Below are 24,711 nucleotides of genomic sequence, written 5' to 3'. Positions count from 1 at the left end.
TTTTGCCCTCTTTCTCTTCATATGCTAATATCAGGGTTGTGAGGCAAAGCTACTATGTGTTTATATCACAAAACTATCTATATTCCAATTTAAACTGGAAGTGGACAGGCTCTACATCGAAAGTTATTAGACGTTGTCTAGATTGCTTAATTAACTGTCTTAAGTTGTTTTATACCACCATTTAGGCTTAACATTGTGTTGTTTTGGAGGTTGAAGTGAACAGTTTTTCCCACTCAGCTGCTCATAGTTACAATAAAAACAATATAACATGAACGTGGCATCAAGGCCTATCGACACCAACATTTCAAACAGTAAAATTTGTGGTGAAAGAGCAATGTTCTGCCAACAGTTATGAGACAGCAGTCGATGGCACAGGTATGTCTTTTGCATAAAAACGTGTTGACTTAATCTCCCATTAGCGACCTATCTAAATTGACATAGCTGTATAACTTTCTGGTGTGACTAGACCTCAGGTCTAAATAAAGCCTGAGTAACTGCTAATTGTACACTTGGAAATAAACAATGACAAATTGACATAAAGTTTTAACAGAGGGGAAAATACAGGAGACCCACATGAATGTAAAGCTGGTCTGAAGTATTCAGGAAAAAAAGAGAGAAAGCTATTTGCAAAAATCTGACAAGATATTTTTCTCATTCTGCATGCACTTTTGAGGCGGTCCCTACATCAGCTCCTCACTGTCTTGTGTATTGTCAAGTCACTAAGGTGCCAGTCTTTGATATCAGATTATACAGCGAAATTAACATCTGGGTAGAGTCATCCAAGCTTTATCCTGCACCTGCCAACAAGTCTGGCAAATACGGATGAAACATTATTGAGAATGAACCTTGCTGAATATTTGAATTATCAATTTAAAACTACATCTACACCTTAGTGTTTTGAGCTTATAGCCCTAATGGGTTACATTTTGCCACATCTGCATCATGGAAAATAATGCTACTGAGGTTATTAACAGTTCTTGTTCGCATTTTACAGACCACAGTTACCTGTATTACCTTTGATACTGAAGAAAAAAGTCTGAATTTGAGGATTATGAAACAAATTCTGAAGTTAAAGAAGCATATTTTTTCAATGAATCTCGAGGAATTTATGGGTGTTTATCTGCAATGGATTTTGGAGATCCTTAAACCACTGTAAATAGTGTATTCCACTGATTGTAGCAAAGTGTGTATGATGTCTGTGTTTCGATTTGATTGAAGTATTCGACTAAGGGGGCTTGGAGACAAATATGACTGCAAAAATTCAAATGTTGTTCATATATAGATGTAGTATTTGTATTCATTTACATCCCTAATAAGTATTACTTATTTTAAACCTTTTACTGTATTCCTCATAAAAGCAGGTGGCTGTATTTGATGGATTTTTTTGATGTTCTCTCACCTCTCCTCCCTCCTGCTCTCTTCTCCTGCTCACTCTCTCTAACTTTTCTCTTCAATTCCATCCTCTCCTCCACTTGCATCTGTCCCTTTTCCCTGGCACTTGTCTCAATTCTTTTGTTCCATGCCCTTCCTATCTCCTCTACTTTCTTCTCATCTTCGACCTCTCTTCTTTACTTCCTCTCCTTACCTCTCCCCTCCTTTCCCACTCACCCTTCATTTAATTTTAAAAAAAAACTTAAGGAGGGTAAACCTGTTTCCTCGGATCCAGCCTTGTTCTTTGACTTCTCCTCTCTTACCTGCAGCCTCCACTGTCACTTCAAACAATGTCTCCTCTTTACCTTCGCTCCAGCCTTGCCTCGGTCTGTCTCTATGTCTGCCCCCTCATCTTCCAATCCTCTCATCAAACTGTCTTCTGTGTCTCTCAGATTCCAGCGTATGTGCCACACCACGCCATGCCTGTCACTCCCACTGCTTTGCTTCGTGGGAGTGCAGGCTTTTTCTTGCTGTGTGTTACTTCCTTTTGCTCGATACAGCTGCTCATCATCCCTGTACTCTCCGTCTGTCACTCACTTTAGATTAGTTCAGGTTGGAGACAAACAGGAAGAAAAAGGTTAGAGTTATGTGAGGATAAGTCAGACGAGAAAGGATAAGGAGAGAAAGAGGGAGATGAAGGAATGCAAAATAAGGGACAGAAGATGAAAAATTTAGGAGAAAGTAAAAGTGTGAAAGCAATGGAATAAATACATACTAATAGTAATAAATGAAGAGGAAAGATTAAAGCAAATAAAGCAGGGGGCGAAAGAAATAGATCAAGTTATAAAGTTATAGCGGAGTAAAACTCTTGGATTACATCAGTAGTGATGATGTGTGCGGTTTCAGGAGTGTTTTTCTATTTTAAAAAATTTTTTTATTATTCACTTCCCTGTTCAGCACCGTCTTGAGCCAGGGCCCTCCTAAAACCTTGTCCTTGACTGCAGGGGCCAGACATCATATAACTGCCATTGATTGGGAGTAGGCACACACACATACATACACACACACACACACACACACACACACACACACACACACACACACACAGATTCTGTTCTAGCAGCTGACCAAGACAAAGTTCAACAAATTGGACTTTAATGGTTGTGCCCTTACAATTAAGTGTTTGTGCCATTTGTGTGTCTGTTTGTGTTTATTTTATTGCTTTTACCTCTCTGACCATGACATTAGTATACAATTTTTCACTGCAAAGACCAATGCACACAATTAAAATTCATTAAATTACACTGATGACTCTCTTTCCTATGTATCATACATGTATATTTAAGAGTAAACTTAAAGGAATAGTACAAGATTTTAGGAAATACAAAGTTCGCTTGCCAAGAGTGAGATGAGAAGATAGATACCACTCTCACATCTGTCCTTTAAATATTAGGCTACAGCCAGCTACATCTTAGCTTAGCAAAAAGACTGGAAAAACTTAGCCAGGCTCAGTCTAAAGGTAACAAATATTTTAGCAGCACCTCTAAAATTCACTTAGACAACAGGAAGTCACAAAATACTCCAACATGTTAATTGGTGAGCTTTAGAGGTGCTAGTAGATGAATTTTGTTACCTTCAGACAGTCAGGCTAGCCGTTTCCGCCCATTTCCAATCTTTATGCTAAGCTATGCTAACCATTTGCTAGTTGTAGCGTCACCTTTACTGTACTTAACATCTGGGCAAGAAAGCTAATAAGCCTATATTGAAAATGCTGAACTACTGCTTTAAAATGCCACTGAAACTCGTGCATTTCAAGAATCCCTACGTAAGCTGAACCAAATAGAATGGGCTAACAATGTCTGGCGGTGTATAATTCCAGCCAGTGCAAGTACAGCTTTCTGTCTAATGTTATCTCAGAGTTTAAAGATGTCTTGCTAGTGGTTTAAAAATGTCCCCCAGCTCTCATCATCAGCTCAGCTCTCTTTAAATAAAATGTTCATCTGCGGATGACCCCCACCCCCCCCCCACCCCCACAGCTTGGTCTTATTCCTAGCTGTGGCACTTTTTGTACTATGATCCCTCTTTGTCTGTAACCCTCTCAGCTTTCCTCTTCCTCAGTCACAAGAAAGTACACAGTGCTCACCCTATCTGTTGCCCATGTCAGGCCAAAAGGATGGAAAGGAGAGCCCTGCTCTAACCTCGCTCTAACACAATGTGGGTCAATTTGATAGGAAAAGTAAAATACTATTGGGTGTCTTGAATTTACTGTTTTTTCAGTTTTTATTGAATAACCTTGGAGTGGTGTTATATTCTGTTTATGTATCTAGCGTATAGAATGGTGCACATTATGTCTTTCTTTTCCCTGTGTTCGTTTGTATTTTACCCTAAAAATAAAGTCTACCGCAAATGCCCTTCCATGGGTGGATCAATGACTGCGGCTAATGTACTTGAGTATTGATCATTCTTTTTAGCCATTAATAGCCTATCAAAACAACCATTTAGTTTAGTTTGATGAGCAACATGAGACTTAGTTCATATTCCAAAATTTCAACCTAACCCATCAAGCCATTGGAGCCAAGCCATCAACAAACCTAATGACATACTAATATGTACTGTATTCAAAGATCTTGGCAACTTGTGATTCAAGCTGACTTTTCAGGTAGAAAGATACATAACCTTCGGTCTTTAAGCTTGACATCCAATCAAAATGACAAATGTCAGCCTGTGACCATGACTATTGTACTTTTTTATTTGGTAGATTTGGGGCATCCTCAAATGCACGACTCAGAGACACCAATAAAAGTTCAAAACAGTTCACCTTTATTTAGTCTTGGCAGACAGAACCAGGCAAGGTTAAACAGGAGGCGAAGTCAGGGAGCGGGCAGTGGTGGGCAAAAGGCAGGCAGGAAAACCTGGCAAAAAACGGCAAAGGAACAGGCAAAAGGCAAAGAACAAAAACAAGCAGGTGTCCCTTGTTTCCAATCTTTATGCTAAGCTATGCTAACCATTTGCTAGTTGTAGCGTCACCTTTACTGTACTTAACATCTGGGCAAGAAAGCTAATAAGCCTATATTGAAAATGCTGAACTACTGCTTTAAAATGCCACTGAAACTCGTGCATTTCAAGAATCCCTACGTAAGCTGAACCAAATAGAATGGGCTAACAATGTCTGGCGGTGTATAATTCCAGCCAGTGCAAGTACAGCTTTCTGTCTAATGTTATCTCAGAGTTTAAAGATGTCTTGCTAGTGGTTTAAAAATGTCCCCCAGCTCTCATCATCAGCTCAGCTCTCTTTAAATAAAATGTTCATCTGCGGATGACCCCCACCCCCCCCCACCCCCACAGCTTGGTCTTATTCCTAGCTGTGGCACTTTTTGTACTATGATCCCTCTTTGTCTGTAACCCTCTCAGCTTTCCCTCTTCCTCAGTCACAAGAAAGTACACAGTGCTCACCCTATCTGTTGCTCATGTCAGGCCAAAAAAGGATGGAAAGGAGAGCCCTGCTCTAACCTCGCTCTAACACAATGTGGGTCAATTTGATAGGAAAAAGTAAAATACTATTGGGTGTCTTGAATTTACTGTTTTTTCAGTTTTTTATTGAATAACCTTGGAGTGGTGTTATATTCTGTTTGCGTATCTAGCGTATAGAATGGTGCACATTATGTCTTTCTTTTCCCTGTGTTCGTTTGTATTTTACCCTAAAAATAAAGTCTACCGCAAATGCCCTTCCATGGGTGGATCAATGACTGCGGCTAATGTACTTGAGTATTGATCATTCTTTTTAGCCATTAATAGCCTATCAAAACAACCATTTAGTTTAGTTTGATGAGCAACATGAGACTTAGTTCATATTCCAAAATTTCAACCTAACCCATCAAGCCATTGAGCCAAGCCATCAACAAACCTAATGACATACTAATATGTACTGTATTCAAAGATCTTGGCAACTTGTGATTCAAGCTGACTTTTCAGGTAGAAAGATACATAACCTTCGGTCTTTAAGCTTGACATCCAATCAAAATGACAAATGTCAGCCTGTGACCATGACTATTGTACTTTTTTATTTGGTAGATTTGGGGCATCCTCAAATGCACGACTCAGAGACACCAATAAAAAGTTCAAAACAGTTCACCTTTATTTAGTCTTGGCAGACAGAACCAGGCAAGGTTAAACAGGAGGCGAAGTCAGGGAGCGGGCAGTGGTGGGCAAAAGGCAGGCAGGAAAACCTGGCAAAAAACGGCAAAGGAACAGGCAAAAGGCAAAGAACAAAAACAAGCAGGTGTCCCTGTTTCCAATCTTTATGCTAAGCAATGCGAACCAATTGCAAGCTGTAGCTTCATTTTTACTGTACTGATGTAACAATGATATCAGTCTTCTCATCTATGCAAGAAAGCTAATAAGCCTATGTTGAAAATACTGAACTGCTGTTTTAAAATGCCACTGAAACTTGTGCATTTTTCAACAGTCCCTACACATGCTGAAACCAGACCAGGTTTCTGACCGGACCAGGTTTGTTTGTCTATCCTGCCTCTGGGCCATCCTCTAAAGAGGCTTTGCCTATCTGTCTGGCCGCTGGGTTGTCTGCCGGAGTGACTTACGTTCCTTAAGGGGAGGTTGTTGTCACGATTTGTCTTTGGGCTGTCTTTTTCTCTCCTCTGGGCCTACTATCCCTACTGTTACTATTCCTGTCCTCTTTATTTTGGCCTCCTGCCGCTCTCCATCCACCCAACGGATGTCCTCAGACTTCCCTCCCTATCCCAGGCACCTGACTGTTAGATCAGCCTGCTCACTTCAGTGATAGCAGGTGAACACACCTGTACAGTGCTGCTGTTAGTCTGGCATTTTGTTAATGCTGAGATTAAAGAGTGTCTGTCCAAATCCTGTCCGGACATTTCTGCTACGAAAGATTCACATTGACATCCTTTCTCTTGGTGCAGGCCCCAAGTGTACCTTGAAAGTTGTGTAATTAAGGAAAAAAATAGAATTAAAATAATTATTATTTTATAAAATGTGGTCAGGAAAGCCATGAGTGAAAGTCTCATCTTAATAACAGCCTCTCCTGACTGTCTGCAACGTAGATGCTACAAAGACACAGATGAACAATAACCTAAAAATGTTAGAATCATTAAGAGATAAAAATAATTAGGTTATGATGAATTCAGGTCTGAAGAGTTGTGAGAGGGAACTGTCCAAAGTGTCTGCAGAACCAACTGGAGCTGTATGGACCACTCATGACTTGAAGTATAAAAAGACACACATCAGTACACTAAGGGTTAATCATAACTCAGACCCAGTGCCAAAAAAATCCATATTTTATTTGGGTTATGCAGTACAGAGAAATTTCTTGTGTTGAAAACATCATTGCATGTTCTGCATCAACCAATTTCCAACAGTTCCCAGTCAAATCTTCCAATATAGATGAACAGATAATTTCCAATTACAATTTTTAAAATTACAAATTTGGACACTGTGTAGTGCTGAATGCTCCCTTTATTTTGCAAATATTGTATCATGAGTCCTGTTAAAATGACTGGGTAACATCATGACTGAAACACCTTTGTTGTTGTAGATACATACCCAGAGGAATGAGTTTGATCGTCATCAAAATATGTTTTACCTGTGGAATTATCACGTTTTAATGGCTGGATAATCAATATTACAAAAATCCACAAGGTAACAAAAAATGTCTAATCTAAAAAGTAACTAGTAACTGTGGCTAGCTATCATATAAAATTAAAAAAGGAATACAATTCATTTAAATTTATTGGAGTGAAAAAAAGACTGGCTTTGTTTGTGCCATTCTTTGCGAGTGGTCTGAGTCACATTTAAAGACCTATGAGGACCTTTAAGAAGTCATACTGTTTTCATTACTTTTTCTTTCAATCATGTGGGGACTGTCGCCGCAACCAGCAGCCAAAGGAGACTTTACACTGGCAGCTAAGCCCCAAAACTACAGTAAATCACCTTGTTTTACTGTGTTTCTTTTATGTCTGTCAACTCATAATAATGTCTTTTAGCCTTTTCTTTTTAGCTATTAGCTTTAAGCCTTTACATCATCCCACAATCATTTTATTATATTATACACTTTTATTTAAACGTTCTACTTTCTGTAAATTAGTATTTGTATTTTGTTTATTTATTGATTGATAAGATTAAAGGCATATACTTCATTCCGGAACCCGGAATCGGTGACATCAAAAAGTTCTACATGCACTGTGACATCACTTGGGTTTACATAGTGCCTGGTTCCGTTTCAGGATTCACTTGCTTACCAAGCACCGACGTGGACACCGCTCCCATCTGTTAGATTCACACAAAGAACAAACATAAAGATCATGACCGGAGAAGTGAAGAAAAGCATGAAGTTAACCTTCATGCCAGTTCCTCTGACAGCAGGAGAGAAAAGACGCATCTATAGGAGGCTCAGCGAAAGGGAGCCAGTTGTTTTTGTGGAACCTTCAGCCTCCTCAACGAAGAAAAGAGAGGAAAGTTCATCTAACCTGAGGGGCAAAAAGAGGGGACTCACTCAAACTGAGCCTGTTGTTTTCCTGGATTCCACCTTCTCCAAAGAGCAACCACCGAAAGTTAACGTTGCTTTTGGATTTTCTTCCAGTCAGAGGAAGAAGACAAACAAAAGAGCACCTGGACGTCCCACCAACAGAAGGAAGATGAAGAAGGAGCTCGAACAGGGGAAGTGCAAAGATAAAGCTCCCCCTGAGGAACTTGAAGAGGACAAGCAGGTCAAGCCCAAAGAGCTCATTAGCTGTGTTAAAAGCATTGTCAACAGGCTAACTCCTGAAACATTTCAGGATTCAATGAAACAGCTGAAGGAGCTGACAGTGGAGACAGAGGAGAGTTTGAAAGCAGTTATCAACCTCATCTTTGAGAGAGCCATGCTGAGACCAAACTCATCTGCGCTCTACGGCAAGATCTGCCACTGTCTCTCAAAGGTAAGCCATGCATCCATGACTGAGTGCTACTTGTATTCTTTTTCTTGTGACATAACTTGCTTTTTCCCCAACTGTTTGCCGCTTTTATTTTTAACTTTCTGACAAGACTCAGGAAAGAAAGCAGCACTCACACGATCACTGTTAGCTGCACTTTGTGTTTGTTCTAAAAAGCATTTCTTTCCATTTAATATCACTATGTTTTCCAAAGAATGTGAGTTGAAGTTGTCTTAATAAGGCTTCCTTATGGTTTTCTCCTCTACAGGTCCAAGTCCCAACCACAGCTGACCCGACAGCCGCTGTCAACTTCCAAACTTTGGTCATCAGACGCTGCCAGGCTGAGTTTGAACAAAACCATGGCAGAGATGATGTTTTTGAGAGGAGGCAGAGATTTCTGGAGACTGCCAATGATGTAAGAAATATGTTCTTTTTGTTGAATTAATACAAATATCAAAGATTTTCTAAATGTTTGCATGTTGTGTGTGTTTGTGTGTGTGTGTGTGTGTGTGTGTGTGTGTGTGTGTGTGTGTGTGTGTGTGTGTGTGTGTGTGTGTGTGTGTGTGTGTGTTGACCTTAACAAAGAGCACAGTTAAACTTGTTTGTTTCCCTGTCATATGTCAACAGGAAGAAAAGCTAGAGCGATTGAAGAAAGAGCTGGATGATGCCAAAGCTTCCCGTCGCTCAGTAAATAACATCAAATTTATCGGGGAGCTCTTCAAATCCAAGCTTCTTGGCGCGCCTGTCATGCACTGCTGTGTTAAGAGACTCTTAAGCAACCGAGATGAGGAGTCTCTGGAGTGCCTGTGTGAGCTCTTCAGGATTATCGGCAGGGATCTGGAGGTGGTCACAGCAAAGCAGGTTGTGGACTTGTACTTCAGCCGAATGGATGGTATCAGAAAGGAAGGGAAGGCATCATCCAGGGTTTCCCTCATGCTGAAGGACACAGTGGACTTGAGACAGAGAAACTGGTTGCCTAAGACCCATCCCACCTGGGTGAATAGTAAGATCACTGAGAGCCAACCCTCAGCCTTGCAGCCAGTTGATCCAGTAAGATCTTCAGGACAAACTGGCTGCAGAGTTCCCCAGACTGAGGATGCAGCCTCAGGCTCTGCCACCCATCCCGAGCTCACTGTGGTGATAAAGGTACAGCCGACTCTGGACAATAGTGAGGAAAGCGACAGCCAGCTACAGCTGAAGAAAGAAGAGACTGGCCCCACTCGCTCTCCTCCTGGTAAACCCTCACTCAAAGAGGAGGACATGGAGACCTTCTCTGAGGCTATAATCGATAAATATTTAAAGACAAACGACTTAAAAGAAGTCCTGCACTGCCTGGCAGAGCAAACTAGCCCCTCTGTCCTCCACGTGTTTGTCAGGTCTTCTGTGGACTTGACGTTTGAGTGCAGCAGCAACGTTCGGAGAAGGATGGGCCTGTTGCTGCTTGAAATGCACAAGTCAGGAATCCTGCCAGCAAAGCAGATCTTTAAAGGCCTGCATGAGATCCTGGAAACTGCAAGCTACATCGCTGCAGATGTGCCACACATCTGGCTCTGCCTCGCTGAGCTTATCAGCCCCATACTGCATAAGGGAGGCGTCTCCATGGCCGAGCTTTTTGGAAAAATCAGGACTCTTGTGTCTCTTCAACAGGCTAGTGTGCTGCTGGAACACATCCTCTCTCTGATGTCTGGGAATAATATATCCCCCACCTCCCCCATTCTCCCAACCTCAACTCCCTTCTAACCCCCAGCTCCCTCAATCATCTCCATCTCCTCACCTTTCCTTACAGCCCCCTCCCTACATGGCCCCTTATTAAACTTACTGTCCACTCTCACCTCACACCTTTCTGTGTGGAGCTTGCATGTTCTCCCCGTGTCTGCGTGGGTTTCCTCCCACAGTCCAAGGATATGCAATCCCCACCAACCCCCAACCCCGAACCCTCCCCCCTCCCCCCTCCCCCATCCTCCACTCCTCACCCCCCACCCCCCACCCCCACCCCCCACCCCCCTCCCCTCTATCTATCTTTCTTTCTTTTTTTCTTGACCTGCTGTATTCGACTACCTGATTTTGAGTTTAAGAAGGGGCCATGTACGGTGTAGGGATGTGCAGGGAGCCCAGTATTTGTATTTGTAACTGTGTTTGTTGAGTGTTTGTATTTGAATAAAAGCATAAATAGGTGTAACAATCCTTTTCTTTATTATACTTTTAATTTCAGGGTATTGAAGTGTTAATATAAGTGTTCTTCAATGCACTATGATAATAATTATGGAGGATTAAACTTGTTTATGGTTTTCATAAACCCAGTAATAAACATAGGGGAGTGATTTGCAGGGATAGGACATGGCCTTGTTGTTGATGTGGTGGATACCAGGGTGGGATGCTTCAAATGCAAGTGGTTGTGCATTGCAGATGTTGCAGATGTTTAACATCTTTGCCTCTGCTGAATTTACTTTTGAACACTCTACAGATCACCTTGGTTCACTGATTGTGAAATGCTGCCAGACAGCACTTGTGGGAAGTTTTTTGGCCTGGGGGAACACTACAAGTTGGCTCAGCATGCAGCTTCTCTTCTATTTCGTTTTCCAAGTTCATACTGGAAAATGGGGTACGGGTTGGGGGACAGCAAATGAGTGGTCAAAAATAAAACGAGTTACGTCCTACTTCGAATCTGGCTGATCTAGCCAATTAACCCAACCAAGCGGAACCCTAAAGTCACCTATCACTGAGATATGCATGTACATAACGAATAAGGCAACACATTCCATTGCCAAGTATGGAGACAAGAAAGTAGCCCAAAGAACATGAGGAGTTGGGTGGTTGATGGAGAAATGAATTAACTTAGCCATGTAACATGCAGTAATGAAGACATAACTTTCAGAGCTCCTAGCATAAAGATTGTCTCATTTTCCTGGCTTTGTTTTGTGACTTGTATGAATTAAAATTTGTTGCTAGCAGTCAGCTGATACTTCACCATTTCAGGGCCAGCACTTGCATATTGCAGTGAATGTGCAGGTGATTATAGCGTACTTAGTGAAGCTAGCTAATTACTGGGTGAGCAACTACTCACTGAGAAATGTGCTTTTTGGTATTGTAACTACGGAAGCGCTGGGTGCAGATAGCATAAAAAAGAAACTAACCAGAGCACCTAATGTCCAAGGATCCACCAGCTAGCTATTTAGTCATGCAGTCAGCCAGTAGACATCAATAGAGGATTATCCCACTGCGTCCCACTGCGTCTTGGGAGGTCCATCTTTTTATTAACTGTCTGTCTCTGTTTCATCCTAATGCAGTGTCAGTCCCCTGCAAAGCCATCCACTGTGTGTACCTGTGTGTTTGTGTGTATGTGTCAACAGGGACAGGTGAAGTAACTCAATCAGCCTGTCCGAAATGAGATCTGTCCTCACTTGTGCCTCAGAAAGAGGGACAAAGTGAAGAGAGATATAGGAAGAGAGTGTGCGTGAAAGAGGAAGGTAGACAGGAGGTCACCCAGAGGTAAACAAAGAAAAGTGGAGGTGCTTTGGATAATATGGGAAAACAATAAGGCAGGAAAGGGGCTGAAGGAAAGAGGAAATAAAAAAGGAGATGCATAAATGTCAGGCATTGATTGATAATGAGTCAATGGGCTACCTGTGCACTGATAGGTAAAAAAAAAAAAAAAAAAGTACCCAGGATCCACATTTGCTCTCTTTGTGGTCATTTTATGTCACGTTGTAGTCACTCTCTATTGTTATTTTCTGTCTCTGTCATTACTCTTTATCATTGTTTTCAATCTCTGAAATCATTTTGTCTCTTTTTAATTGTTTTCTGTCTCTTTGTCTTTGTGTTATGTGTCTTGGTAGTCATTGTGTGCCATTGAATTGTCTGTGCGTGGTTTGTTTACAAACTAGCATGCCTTAAATTGTACCTTAAAGGACCAATTAGGTATTTGATATTGAATTGAATTGAAATTTGCTTGTCTTCGTAGCCATTGTACTTCTCTTCTAAGTCATTTTGTGTGCCTTTATGGTAGTTTTGAGTCTCATTTTGTGTCTCTTTGTGTTCATTTTGCATCTTTGTGTGGTTGTCTGCATGTCTTTGTAGTTGTTTTGAGTCACGTTTTTCTGACTCTTTGTGGTCATTTTATGTCTCTTTGTTGTCATTTTGCGTTTATTTGTGATCGTTTTGTTTCTCTTTGTAGTCAGTTTGTGTTTCTTTGTAGTTGTTTTGCATTTCATTTTGTGTCCTTTTGTCATGTCACTTACTTAACAAGATACGTTATGAGTCACCTCAGACAGCGGCTCTGGCGCAAGGGCCCGCTGACCCATTTGAACCCTTGAATTGCACCTGGTAGGCCCATTCAGTAATCCATCCATGATGTCAGGACATGCTGGAGAGAAGGAAATGGAGAGAATGATAGAAGACAAAAAGAAAAGAAGAGTTGGATAGAGTTGCACTGAGGGGACCATGCAGAGAAACTCTCTAACTTGCTCTCGTCTGCTCCCTCTCTCCTTCTGCTAAAGTTTGGTGACACAAAGCGGATTTGTAAAATCCAGCAGACTTTTATTGCAGCTCAGTGATCTGTGCATGCATACTTATGCATGGAGGTGTAAAGCCCTTAAATTAGGATGTTTGATGAGCTACACAGTGTAACGTCTATAATTCACACATATTAGCGCATGCAGTATTTCATAATCAATGTCTTGTGCATTTTAAGTGATCTGTGCTGTGCACTTGATTTAAAAATGTATCTATGCTTGTGTAAGTGTCTGCACACAGTTTTGAATTTGTGGACTTCAGTGGATTAGCCTAGTTTTGGGCTGATGGTTTAATCACCGAGGCTCCTAAACTTGTGGAAGACTCATATTTGGTCCAGTACCGCTGATGACATCACTATATATCTCACAGTGTTTCTCCCTGGAGCTGTTTATCCAACTCTATATTTATCATCTTTTCACACTTACAGAAACACATTCTAACTTGTGTTGTCGATTACCTACATGCCATGAAGAGCCCAGGAGCACCTTTTAGTTTTCATAATGGGCTGTAAACTACTTCATAGCGTGTAAATAAATTGCATATATTGGAAAGCAAATAGCTTATGGGAGGATATTGTTCCTGATCTAATCTAAAATCTTCATGCTGAGATGGCAGTAACAAAGTCAGGGCTTCCTCTTTAGTTTGATTCTTTATTTGACCCATTCAAAGGAAAAGTCAAGCCAAGGAGGCTTATAGCAATGCCTGAGTTACTGAATCCTCTTTTTTTTTTTTTTTTTTTATGAGGAAGGAAATGTGAGAATATTTAATGGCTTATTTTATAGTTTGAAAACTAAAATATTCAAAATTAACCAAAATAATTCATTGTATCCATTCAAATGTTTATTCAGAGAGGTCCAACATTCGTAATTCAGTTGGGCAGCTCTGATTTAGTCACCAAATGCGCTTAATTAGCGATTTTTGGTCTGCATACTTTACATGCATCTATTGTCAGTGAGCAATGGGAGTTGAAGCATGCGTTGTTGTTGAGAAATGATAAAGACCACTTGTAGCCTCTGTACTGTAAGTGAACAACCAGTCTAACAAATTCAGTTACTTAACCAAGGGAATTCTCTTTTTATACCCTTAAAAGAAGAACTTACCCAGGATACTCCAAAAGATAACAGTCCAGGATGGGGTCACATCGCGTACATCAGAGATTTATTGGAACCAAAAGTGATTTCATGATCCTGATAAATCCCTGAAGTTGACAACACACTGCGCCTGTTTTCCCTTCTTTTCCCATATATAGTAAGCTTTGAAAAAAGGAGTCTTTTCTAAAAAAAACAAAATAAAAAAACACACCTCTGGTCTAACTGAATTAAACTCCTACAATATTATATATTCCAAATTAGTCAGCCTTCAGAGCTCGCTTTGTACAAAACCTAGGAACAGCAACAGAAATGTTTTCCTCACCATCATCAAAGCCTGCTGCAGTGACCTCATTATCCATTTCAAATTTCAAAGCTCTTCTGAAATGAGTTCATCACAAGATCCGTCTCCTTCAATCACAAACAATCTAAATCAAAATGAGAGTATCCCTGTTGCAGCTAGGAGAGGAAAATAGATGTTCACCACGATTAGGTTTAATTTACAGTCAGTTACGGTGCTCATAACAGTATCCATCTGAATAAGAGCTGAGAGATGGGTTTCTTACTTACCATAATAAATGTTGATCAGTCATCTTATTACATCTCAAACATGATTTTTCAGCTTTAAAAAATGTAAGATATAATTCTGATTATTTCTAAGGCTGACTATGAGACTGGATACATTTTTCAGAGCATCACCATGACATTGAACCTTCACTCAGTTGCTGTAAATGACCTGCTCTAAAATACACCTACACCTAGACATTTCAATCTGACCCCCACTGGCTGTTACCTCACACATGGGGTTGTATAAGGTTACAATGCACGAGTCAATTTCTCCGTCACTAGGACAAAAACATATCAGGTTCCATTATTCTAGCACCAGTTACTGTGGCATCAAAGCTCCTCATCAAATAAATTAAATAAATTTATAGTCTTATTGACCACTCAAAGCGCTTTACACTACATGCCACATTCACTCATTCATACACACATACTTACAGCGCTTTTCTATAAATACGCACTAACACCCGCACTTAAACTTAAAATTGGGGGTTCAGTTTCTTGCCCAAGGACACTTCAACATGTGGACTGGAGGAGCCGGTAGGATTGAACCACCAACCTTTCAGTTAGTGGGCGACCCATTCTACCTTCCGAGCCATAGCCATCCACAAATTAGCACCTAAGGCTAACTTATAGGAAGTAAAGCTGGATTCATGATCAATGCAGGGGTTTAACAGGCATCCTGCTGTAGGTAGGTTTTGATAAATAGTTCAGCATCTGATTTCTCCTGTTGATGTCACAACCAAGGGTGATGGTTGGGAAGTCAGCCTTGTTATATCAATGGAGCTGCGCAGTAGTTCAGGCAGGCATGGAACTCATTTGATAGTCGCATGTTTCATACGCCCTCCAATTATTTATGCCCATGACCTGTCACTCACAGTAGGTGTCCATATAAACATTTGCCACTCATTTAGTATGTATACAACAACACCGAACTCTGCGTCCTCAGTGCTACACTGCTGCCTGCTTTCAGAAAATCAACTGTCTCCACCTCCATTTAAGTGTATGTGTAGTGAGTATGTTTCTCTTTGTCAGCTTTGTTTAGATTTGTACCAGAGCATCACACGAGCAGAGTTGCACCACCTCCATTTAAGTGTATGTGTAGTGAGTATCTTTCTCTGAAGTGCAGTAAATGGTTAAAATCTTAATGTGAGTGCCCTGACGGAACTGAATATGGGTCTATTTTTTGCTGTATATATGTTGTTTTAATTAGAACGGGGGTGGAGGTGAACATACTATAAGGTTTGCAGTGGATATGTCTTTGCTAGATGTTCCCATGCTGGACAGGCACAGTTTTGATGGTCCCTATGTTGTACCATGTGTAGTTACACGTAGCTGCTGTAGGTACATCACTATGTCCTACTTAATTGTCTGCACTCTATGTGAGACATAATGAGCTCCCTACATTGTTCTCTATCCTTGGGAACATGTTGAGCCTCCCCCACATGTTTAGTTCATCTTGGCTAGATTGTCATTTTTGGTCTTCCAGATTTTTTATTTTTTTTTTTACATGGAGGGGGGGGGACTACAAAGAATATCTCTGCTTAGGGTAGTTTTTGCAATTAAAGGATTACACTTTGTGAAAATTAAGACAGTGTCATATATATAGCCAAATCCATCTCTCATAGTGGTCCAAAAGCAAAAGCAAATACTGAAATGTAATTTAGATCAGACCGGTCAGTAGAAATTTAAAGCATTCAAGATGACGTGAAAGAAAGACGCATCTGAGTGTTTAAGCAAACGAAGATGATTTGTCTTGGAATCTATGTTTAAAAACCTTAAAAGAAAAGTGCAAAAAAATCTGCTGGTGAAGTGGCAGAATTTCCCTGTTTCACTTCTTCTTCATAAACTGGATTACTCCTCCCGCATCAGGGTGCCACTTGAAAGAAATTACAAAAATGAAACGGAATTTGAAAAACACAATACAACAAATAAAACACTTCACAATAAGACTGTCCCTGACTTGATAAGATGTACTCAACACGTCTTTAAATACCAGCTCATGTTATCTGATCACACATACATTCTGTTAGTATTCACATTCACACACAGACACACACACAGACACACACACACTCACACCATATGAGATTTCTATATACAGGATGTGAAGGTACTTCGATGCTGTGAAAGTTTCTATGTGGTGTGTGTCTGTTTTTACTGACTATCACTTACAGGAAATTCAATGGAAAATGTCTGTGGTTAACTCATTAACGCATAAGTGCATGCAAGATACACACACACACACACACACGCACAAACAAGCAGTCTCTCACACACACTTGGTCTCTTTTTGCATCCAGTTAACCCCTCAAGCTATATCATCATTAATGACCCTGACAAGGTCATTGTAATATCTCTAATGACACTTTACACACAGACACAGTCTGACATACACACGCACACAGACACACTGTCACACACATCTACAGTTCCTCTCTCTCTAACACAGTGTGGCCTTAAATTTTACACCATTGCCGTAAAGGTTTATCTCAGCTGTAATCAATAGTGTATGACTTTCAGTATCTTTGTCATTGGTAATATAATCACATCATAGCCTGAGAGAACTGTAGCACAATCTTTTATCATCATAATCATCATCATAATTGTTATTGATGTAATTGGATGGATATTTAAAGCACGGGGAAGCACCACACTCACCTCTGGAAGATCATTTACCGGGAGGATCTGTAATAGTGTTCAAATTACTTCGGTGAAGAATCTATGGCAATGTTCTGTCTTATGTGATTTCTTTGTTAAACATTGCTGAGCCACATGAAGAGAAGAAACTGCCATGAGAAAATTAGATTAATTACTGCCTTTGCAGCGTTTATTTTAAATGAAGGCTTAACAAATTGTTGGACCTATCCATTTTGCAAGGCCATTCATTTCAGTGTAGAAGACCTACCAAGCTAATCATAGTTACATTGGAACTCAGTTTTTCATTAAATTACAATCATTACAATCACAATAGAAAGTTCTTTGTTTTCACATTAGATAAGTGGATAATGGATTATATGGATTTAAGTCTAACTACATGTTGCGCTAGTTGATTGTGGAGTAATACTGTAGCTCATATGTTCCATTGTAGAAGTAGTGGTAGAATAAGTATGTAGGTGTTTTATTCGGAGGGGAACTCCATCAATTTTAGACATCAAAGTCTGTTCAAAAGTCACGGGGAGTAGTGCTGCATATGTGAATAAAGTTGTATAGTCTGATAAAATTGACTCAAGTGATGTCTCTCAAGCTTGAGTCAGCATCGGTTGGGTCTGAAGATGACAAGTTTGAAAAAGAAAAAAAAAAACTGGGGGTGTGGAGTAAGAAGGAAGTGAGCTTACCAGACCTCTCCCGCTCGAGGATGACAGCTTGAGGCTACGTTAGCTGCCACTACCATAACACAACCGTTGGCATTTCAGTTGCAATACGGGTAATATAGACACCAGGATTTGACAAGGAAGAAGAATGTAGGGAATAAAAAAGACGATATCTGGTTCTGCTGCATTGATTTTGCTCCCTTTTTTGTTAATTGTCCAACCGCCATTCTGACAGTGTTATAAGAGTTCAACGCTAAACTGGTGGAGTACTTTTTTACGTAAAATTAGCAGGAGCAGCAGTTATAGGTAAAAGTCCTACTTTCAAAATATTACTTAAAGCTACCATATGCAAATTCTGGAACTCAAGCTAGAGCTAGCATGTGACTCGAAAGCAAACCACTCTGCTCCTCCAACTCCACTCCTCTCCCTGCTCTGGTATGCTCCGCCCAGCCTTTCACCTACATCTTCATTCTGTATGGAATAATGCAGGAATTAGGAGCTTTAAGTAAAAGTGTTATCAGCAAATGTACTTTTTATGCAGAATGATCTCTGTCAGAAAGCTTGTTGATATGTAGTTTATTTATACTTTTACATACTTTTATATAATTTTTGGTAGTTTAATCAGTATTAGCTCATTATATGTTATGAAGAGATCATAAGTTTTCTATGTAAAACAAGTACCTCAAAACAGAACTCAAATACTCTAGTTAAGTATAGCACTTGAGTAAGTGTACTTTGTTACTGTTGTGTCCAGAAGTCTCACAAGAGTCTGTGCGATCAAATGCCATTATAAGTTGGAATGATAACATTTACCAACATAAAAAAACAACAAACAAACACACACAAAAAACGCTTTGCTGAAAAAAAGTGGAATTTTCCTTTAAAAAGAACGTTTACTGCCCCTTAGCAAAAGATATATTTGATAAGGTTGCTGGCTTATTATTCAAATTGTTCATAACACCTGCAGTTAGCACACATCAGAGCAGGAAAACACTCAAAAACAATGACCTGTCTTCTTTATGAAATAGGTTATAGGATAATTTGCTAAATAAAAAAACACTTGTCCCTGTGAATTGTTTGGCCAGAGATGACAGTTAACCATGGGTTAATGTCTGTGTGTCAAACACCCTCAGCCAGACGTTAACCCAGGGTTAAGATAACCCCAGGCTACAGTATGTGTGTACTGCGTGAAAAGCTCTGTGGCGGCTCATTATATATCAATAACTCATAACTGGTTATAATGAAAACCGTGTCGCTGTGTATTACTTCTTCTAAATTCAATTCTGTGGAAAACTCTCGTTTGAAAAGCTGTTCATTCACTCGTGAGTTCATTTGAGTTCACATGAGATTGAACTGTCATGCACTGTCATGCACATTAGTTCCCGTATGGATGTGTGGGATGCAGGACCTTGGTCAAATTGCCATGTAATATATTTCCATGACAGAGTTATTGTGGAGGGGTCCAAGCGAGGACAGAATCACACAGCATCCCCATACATCTGCCTTCCGACTCCTCAGTCAGCATATGGCACGATCACAAATCAGCAGCCGTGCTTCAAGGTTCTTGTGCAAGGTTCCTTTTCTCAGCGGATATTTCTGTCTTTCTTTCTTTCTTTCTTTCAAACCCCACAGTTCAGCCACAGTGCAGCGCTTCTGATGCATTTCAAGGCAAGATACCCAGTTATGATGCCCGACAAAATAATTACAGGCATGAAAGTAAAGCACATTATGGTTTGTCATGAAAGTCATGAGTCATCGGAGGACAGCTGTGTTTTTTAAGGGTGGAGATTAGCATTACTTTTCATCATTAAGGCAAAATAAAAAAGTATTGCATATATATATAAACATATAATTGTGGGAGCAATTTGCCACAAACATATTGATTGTCTGTGTGGGAGACATGGGGTGAATCTTTTTCACTGATTTGATTTAGAGAGTGATTATATTTGACATCCTGCTAACAATCCCCCTGCTGGTGAAACCATTTAAAGGTACAAATAGCAAGATGTTTCACTTGTAGCTGGGGGCATATAACATAATAATAGCATCAGCTGTCAGCCATGAAGACACTGCAAGCATTCGGCTTGTTGGATGAGCTGTTGAATCAAGGGGGTGAAAAACGCAAAGATGGAGAAAATGTAAAGAGGAGAGGAGCTGAGGGACTAAGAGGACTGGTTGAAAAGAAGATGCCTTTCAGTTTAATTAGCGGTGGCAAATTAATTAGCAGCAGGATGTGAATTAATTAGTGTTCCGAAGGCAATTTAAAGGTACTTCCATAAGGAGCCACTGTAGAGGTCCCATAAGGCTTTACAGTTTGTTGCGGCCCAAACATTAACCTATTAATTAGCAATTAGATGCTTCTTGAATTCCCCATTCTATCAATCTCTCTCTCTCTGTTTTTCTTCTTTTATATCTATTCTTTTTGACTCTGTTTTGTCTCTACCACACCTTCAAGAGACAGAAGTGCAACCCCCCTGCTTATTTATTTATTTATTTTTCGTCTTTGGACTTCTGTATTATGCATTTGTGTGCGACTCACAAATTTTATTCTATGTTGATTGCTCTTTTCTGTTTATCCACGCAGCGTTGAAAGCTGTTACCCTAAGGCTCTTTTTTTCTACCAATAAAAAGCTTGCTACAGTTTTAGGAGATTCAAGGGTTTCTCAGTGTTTCTTTGGATTGGAGTGCAGACGGGGAAGATATTGAGCACTATTTGATATTCTCGTTGATTTTTATAAGCCCTCTCATTTCCCATGCTCTCACTTCCAGTACTTTGTCCTGGCTGCTTTACAGCCAACAGAACCAGGTTGGCGTGAGTGAATGGGTCAGTGCACAGGGCATTGGCTGGTTCAGAAAGTGGTTTTTGCTTTAGTTTTCACACACACACACACACACACACACACACACACACACACACACACACACACACACACACACACACACACACACACACAAACAAAAAGATTAAGCACCCCACTGTGTAAGGTATTGATGTTATAGACTCAGTGCAATTACTTAAATTTATGTGGTTGAAAACAGTGCGCTGAATGAGCATCATGGGACTTCTTCACGCTGATGGTTATGCCCCTTACAGAAACTGTTGTAAAAATTTGTGGCTTCTTTATCACGTTTCCTCTTCTCTCTCCTCCTGGCAGTACATTGTGCAAAATGAAACAATGTGGATTTGACTGGACAAAAAATTCCAATGCAAATTTCATTAAGGAGACTTCAAATGGACATGTATAACCATATTTATTTAATCCTATCAATGTAAAGCCTCTTCATATAAACAGAAGATATGAAAAGATCCTAATTAGCACAAAAAAGATAGTACAGCTGAGGCTGAAGGGAATGCCATTAGTTTTGTGGGTATGTGTGGTGTTACGAGATGGTGTTGGATGTCTAAAATCAAACAAAGATGTGTGAGAGAGAAGAGCTCCTCTCCAACTGACAAAAATTAGTCAAAGATCATTATTTACTGTACTTTCACCAAAACTTCATTTGAAATATCCCATATATCCCAATTTAAAGTTTGGGATATTGTCAGGTACCACCAAATTTTCTTTGTGCTGAACTTGTTTTGAAAAAGATTTCCTCACTGAGCATTAAACTAAAAGGAATTTAATTCATTCTATATAATTTACTGTATTATCTCAAAAAATGTCCATCTGCAGAAAGTGGAGTGATAATACAATATGTGGCTTGTATTTCAAAAATGATTGAATCGGTGCTTTAATTCCTTTGAAGGGAACTGAGAGAAGGTTTTTTCATCAGACGACCTCAGTGGCAAAGATGTCTTACACTTCTGTGTTTATTTCTCCAGAAAGTCCACAATAGAAATATCAAGTTTCATACTCTGTGGGTGGAGATTGATTTTCTGTCATCAGTCAGCAAGTCTTGCTGGAGGAAGTGGATGCAAGAGAAACATACTCTGTATGAAACACTGATTTGCTCTCCAGCACAGTTATGATCAGTTTTAATATTTGTTACAGTATGTACATTATTTTGTGTTCCAGCATTTGTAGGTCATTTCAAGGTCAACTAGCTGTACAGTTCATTTCCCTTCGCCCTTTTGCCTTTAGCTCTTCAAACTGTCTCAGCCATACTAAGTTTTTTTTGTACCTTTCTTAATAATTATTCTCTTTGGCCCCCCTCTGACCTTCATGCTGGTACGGAACTGGTGGCCCTCAAGTGACAGTACAGTCATCTCCTTGGAAACCAAGACAATATGGGGACGAGGATGATGTACCCAGCTTTCAGAGAGTAAACAATTACAACCATGAAACTATTGAATTCTTCTCTTTTTTTTTAAATTTCCCTTGAATGTTTTCTCTTCTTTTATTTTTTTGATTTATGTATGTATAAATCATACTAAATATCTAGATAAAACAGATAGACAGAAATAAGTGAGAAAATGAAAAAACATTAAAGTTAGTTTGCAAGAGAAAAAACAGCTGTTCAAAGTGTTTTTGGCTGGACTGCCACAGCAGGGCCAGTCGAATAAACGCAAATGAATGTCTGTTGCTGACTGACTGACTGACTGATGAAGTATCACCATTGGTCAATGTCCCATTGGCTGTTGCTCTTTCAAATTAATTGGCACAAAAATTTTCACATGCATCATGAGGGGCTGCCATCTTAGTATCTTTGTCTCTACATTTACCAACTGTTTTTTCACAAAAACAGGTAGCGACAAATCTAGCGACTTTTAGGACAAACTTTAGCTACTTACCGGAGAAGAGAGGCACCAGTATTGCTCTGCGAGTGCGAGGTCAGGCTTTCCTTACGCAGGCACACCTCTTCATTCAATTGGCATGGCAGCTGCATAGATGTGAATGAGCTTCTCTTCTTTCTCTCTGAGTGATAATTTTACAAGTAAATATAGCTGAAATCACAGCCCAGCCATTGTCATTAATTTTGTGTATTGTTTTGTCAGACGATGATGGTCTTTAAAATCATGATTGATTGAACAGTGCAGCGCAGCAGCTTGGAAATGGCTTTGAAGTGAGTGCTGGTTAACATGTAGTCTTAATGGGCTGTGTTTCAGTTGTTATTTCATACTTGTTCCGTTTTCTGACAACAGAAACAGAGAAACATATAGCAGAACAGAGAAAAGCTTTATTGGGAATTCAGCTGTATTGAAATGCTCATATATAAATATGAGCACAGAGAGGAGGAGAGAAGCAAACAGATGAAGAGCTGAGACTGGCTGACACTAGGCAGAATGCAAATACGACACGATAACGTCAAGAATATGCAGGCTTTAGCTGCTCTCCAGCAGTTCTACAGCAGTTTTCAAAATACATCCTCAATTTCACACATTGACCATACGTGGTCCAGCCATATACTAGGTTTTGACCTAGTCTTGTTTTATTTTAAATTCACCAACAGCTTCTCTGCATGGAGCTTACCTAAAGCCCGAGGCTGGTGTGTCGGGTCATGAACTAACCGAACTGAGTGTCAGGACTAAGAAAACACTTCCTGCCTCAAGGTATTAAATTGCATTATTGTAGCTTTTAATTCTTAGCCTGGCAACTCTCTGCTGAGGAAAGTGAAATGTAGGCAGTTTTTATGTAGTTTTACTCTCTGGATCGCGGTCAGTTTGTAAAAATTTCCTCCCATACATTCGTCTAGCTTGTCAGCAAAGCAGTTTAATGGCTCACAGTGCTCACTCTCTCTCCTTATATGTGAAATTTCTAAGAGGAAATACAAATATTGCAGCATTAATGGGCTTCGGTTGACATTCCCTCAACAGCCAAATCAGGAGTGCTACTTTAACACAGGATGCAGATAAAGTAAAAAACCTTCTGTGGCACCACTGAGGACTTCCTTCGAGTCATCCCCCTCTCCTGTGATGTGTAACATCATGCTGGGGCTAACCATCAATTTCCCTCCAGCTGACTGTGTGGAGTCATGCATGGTGCTCATCCTCACATGGTTGCCACACAGCCATCGACTACAGCAGCCTCTGATCAATGCTAATGAAATTACATGTGCAACATCGCTACAACTTTCCTACAACTCCTACGTTTTGCTCATTTAGCACTAACACCCGTCAGGGGAAAACTCCAGGGAATCGATCTTAGATGTTTCCTGATCAAGGGATGCTGTTACACTGTGCAAAGTTACAGTACTTTTAATCCTGAGACAGCACACAGACTAATGTTGTTAAATACTAAATGTCAGGATGGACTACATTCAGTAGCAAACTGCTGCACTATTAGTCAATACAGTAAAAGTGCAAGTAGTCCAACAAAAACAACACTTACCTCACTTTTAGAATATGTTTTGAGATAAACATTATATTTTAAACAACAAAAAGAGGAAATGATCATTGACAAAGTATTTCTCTTGTGGCCCTCGCTGCCAAAAGCCCTTGTTTTCTCCTGGCTTTGGCTTTAATACATCACCAGACATAGAGCCAGCAACTGAAATGGGAGCATAACAACCTTAAACTAAAAACTCTCTCACTCTAGTACTGTGTGACAGTTAGTTTAGTGTTAACTTTGCCAAGATTCAACCAAAACCACACATTTTTGCCACATAGTCACACAAAGCTAATCGCATGCAGGATGCAGTACCCAAACCCCGTGCTTCACTTTGTATGCTCGGCATATGCCATGACTACCTATAGATAATGTCCTCCAGAGGAAAAATGACATCAAATACAACATAAATTGATATTCAAGTGACAAAACCTTTCAGTGGGCCTCAGGAGTTATGATGCACGTCTGTCAGGAGCAATGTGCCTTTGTTGACTGATAAAGTCCATAGAGAGAGGAGGTCGGTGTGGTTGGGCTTTGACACAAAAGGTCGCCATTTTTTTTCTGTCTCTACTTCGTATCAGCTCTGGTTTCTATGACCACAAATGTTCCCGAATTTCAACCAAGGAGTTACTTCAACCCAAACCATGATTTT

General features: G+C 40.1%; 1 protein-coding gene across 1 annotated transcript; it reads left to right on the top strand.

Moving 5' to 3' along the window:
- The first annotated feature begins 7,706 nt into the window (after nucleotides 1-7,706).
- On the top strand, nucleotides 7,707-10,055 carry LOC120783760 (eukaryotic translation initiation factor 4 gamma 1-like). The gene is made up of 3 exons (XM_040116970.1): nucleotides 7,707-8,321; nucleotides 8,584-8,730; nucleotides 8,943-10,055. Exons 1-3 carry the CDS (start codon nucleotides 7,707-7,709, stop codon nucleotides 10,053-10,055), a joined length of 1,875 nt encoding a protein of 624 aa, XP_039972904.1.
- The last annotated feature ends 14,656 nt before the right edge of the window (nucleotides 10,056-24,711 follow it).

This window comes from Xiphias gladius, chromosome 3 (assembly GCF_016859285.1).
Source record: "Xiphias gladius isolate SHS-SW01 ecotype Sanya breed wild chromosome 3, ASM1685928v1, whole genome shotgun sequence".
Lineage (NCBI taxonomy): Eukaryota > Metazoa > Chordata > Actinopteri > Istiophoriformes > Xiphiidae > Xiphias > Xiphias gladius.
Note: the sequence above shows the minus strand (reverse complement) of the source record. Positions and strands in the feature narration are given on the sequence as shown.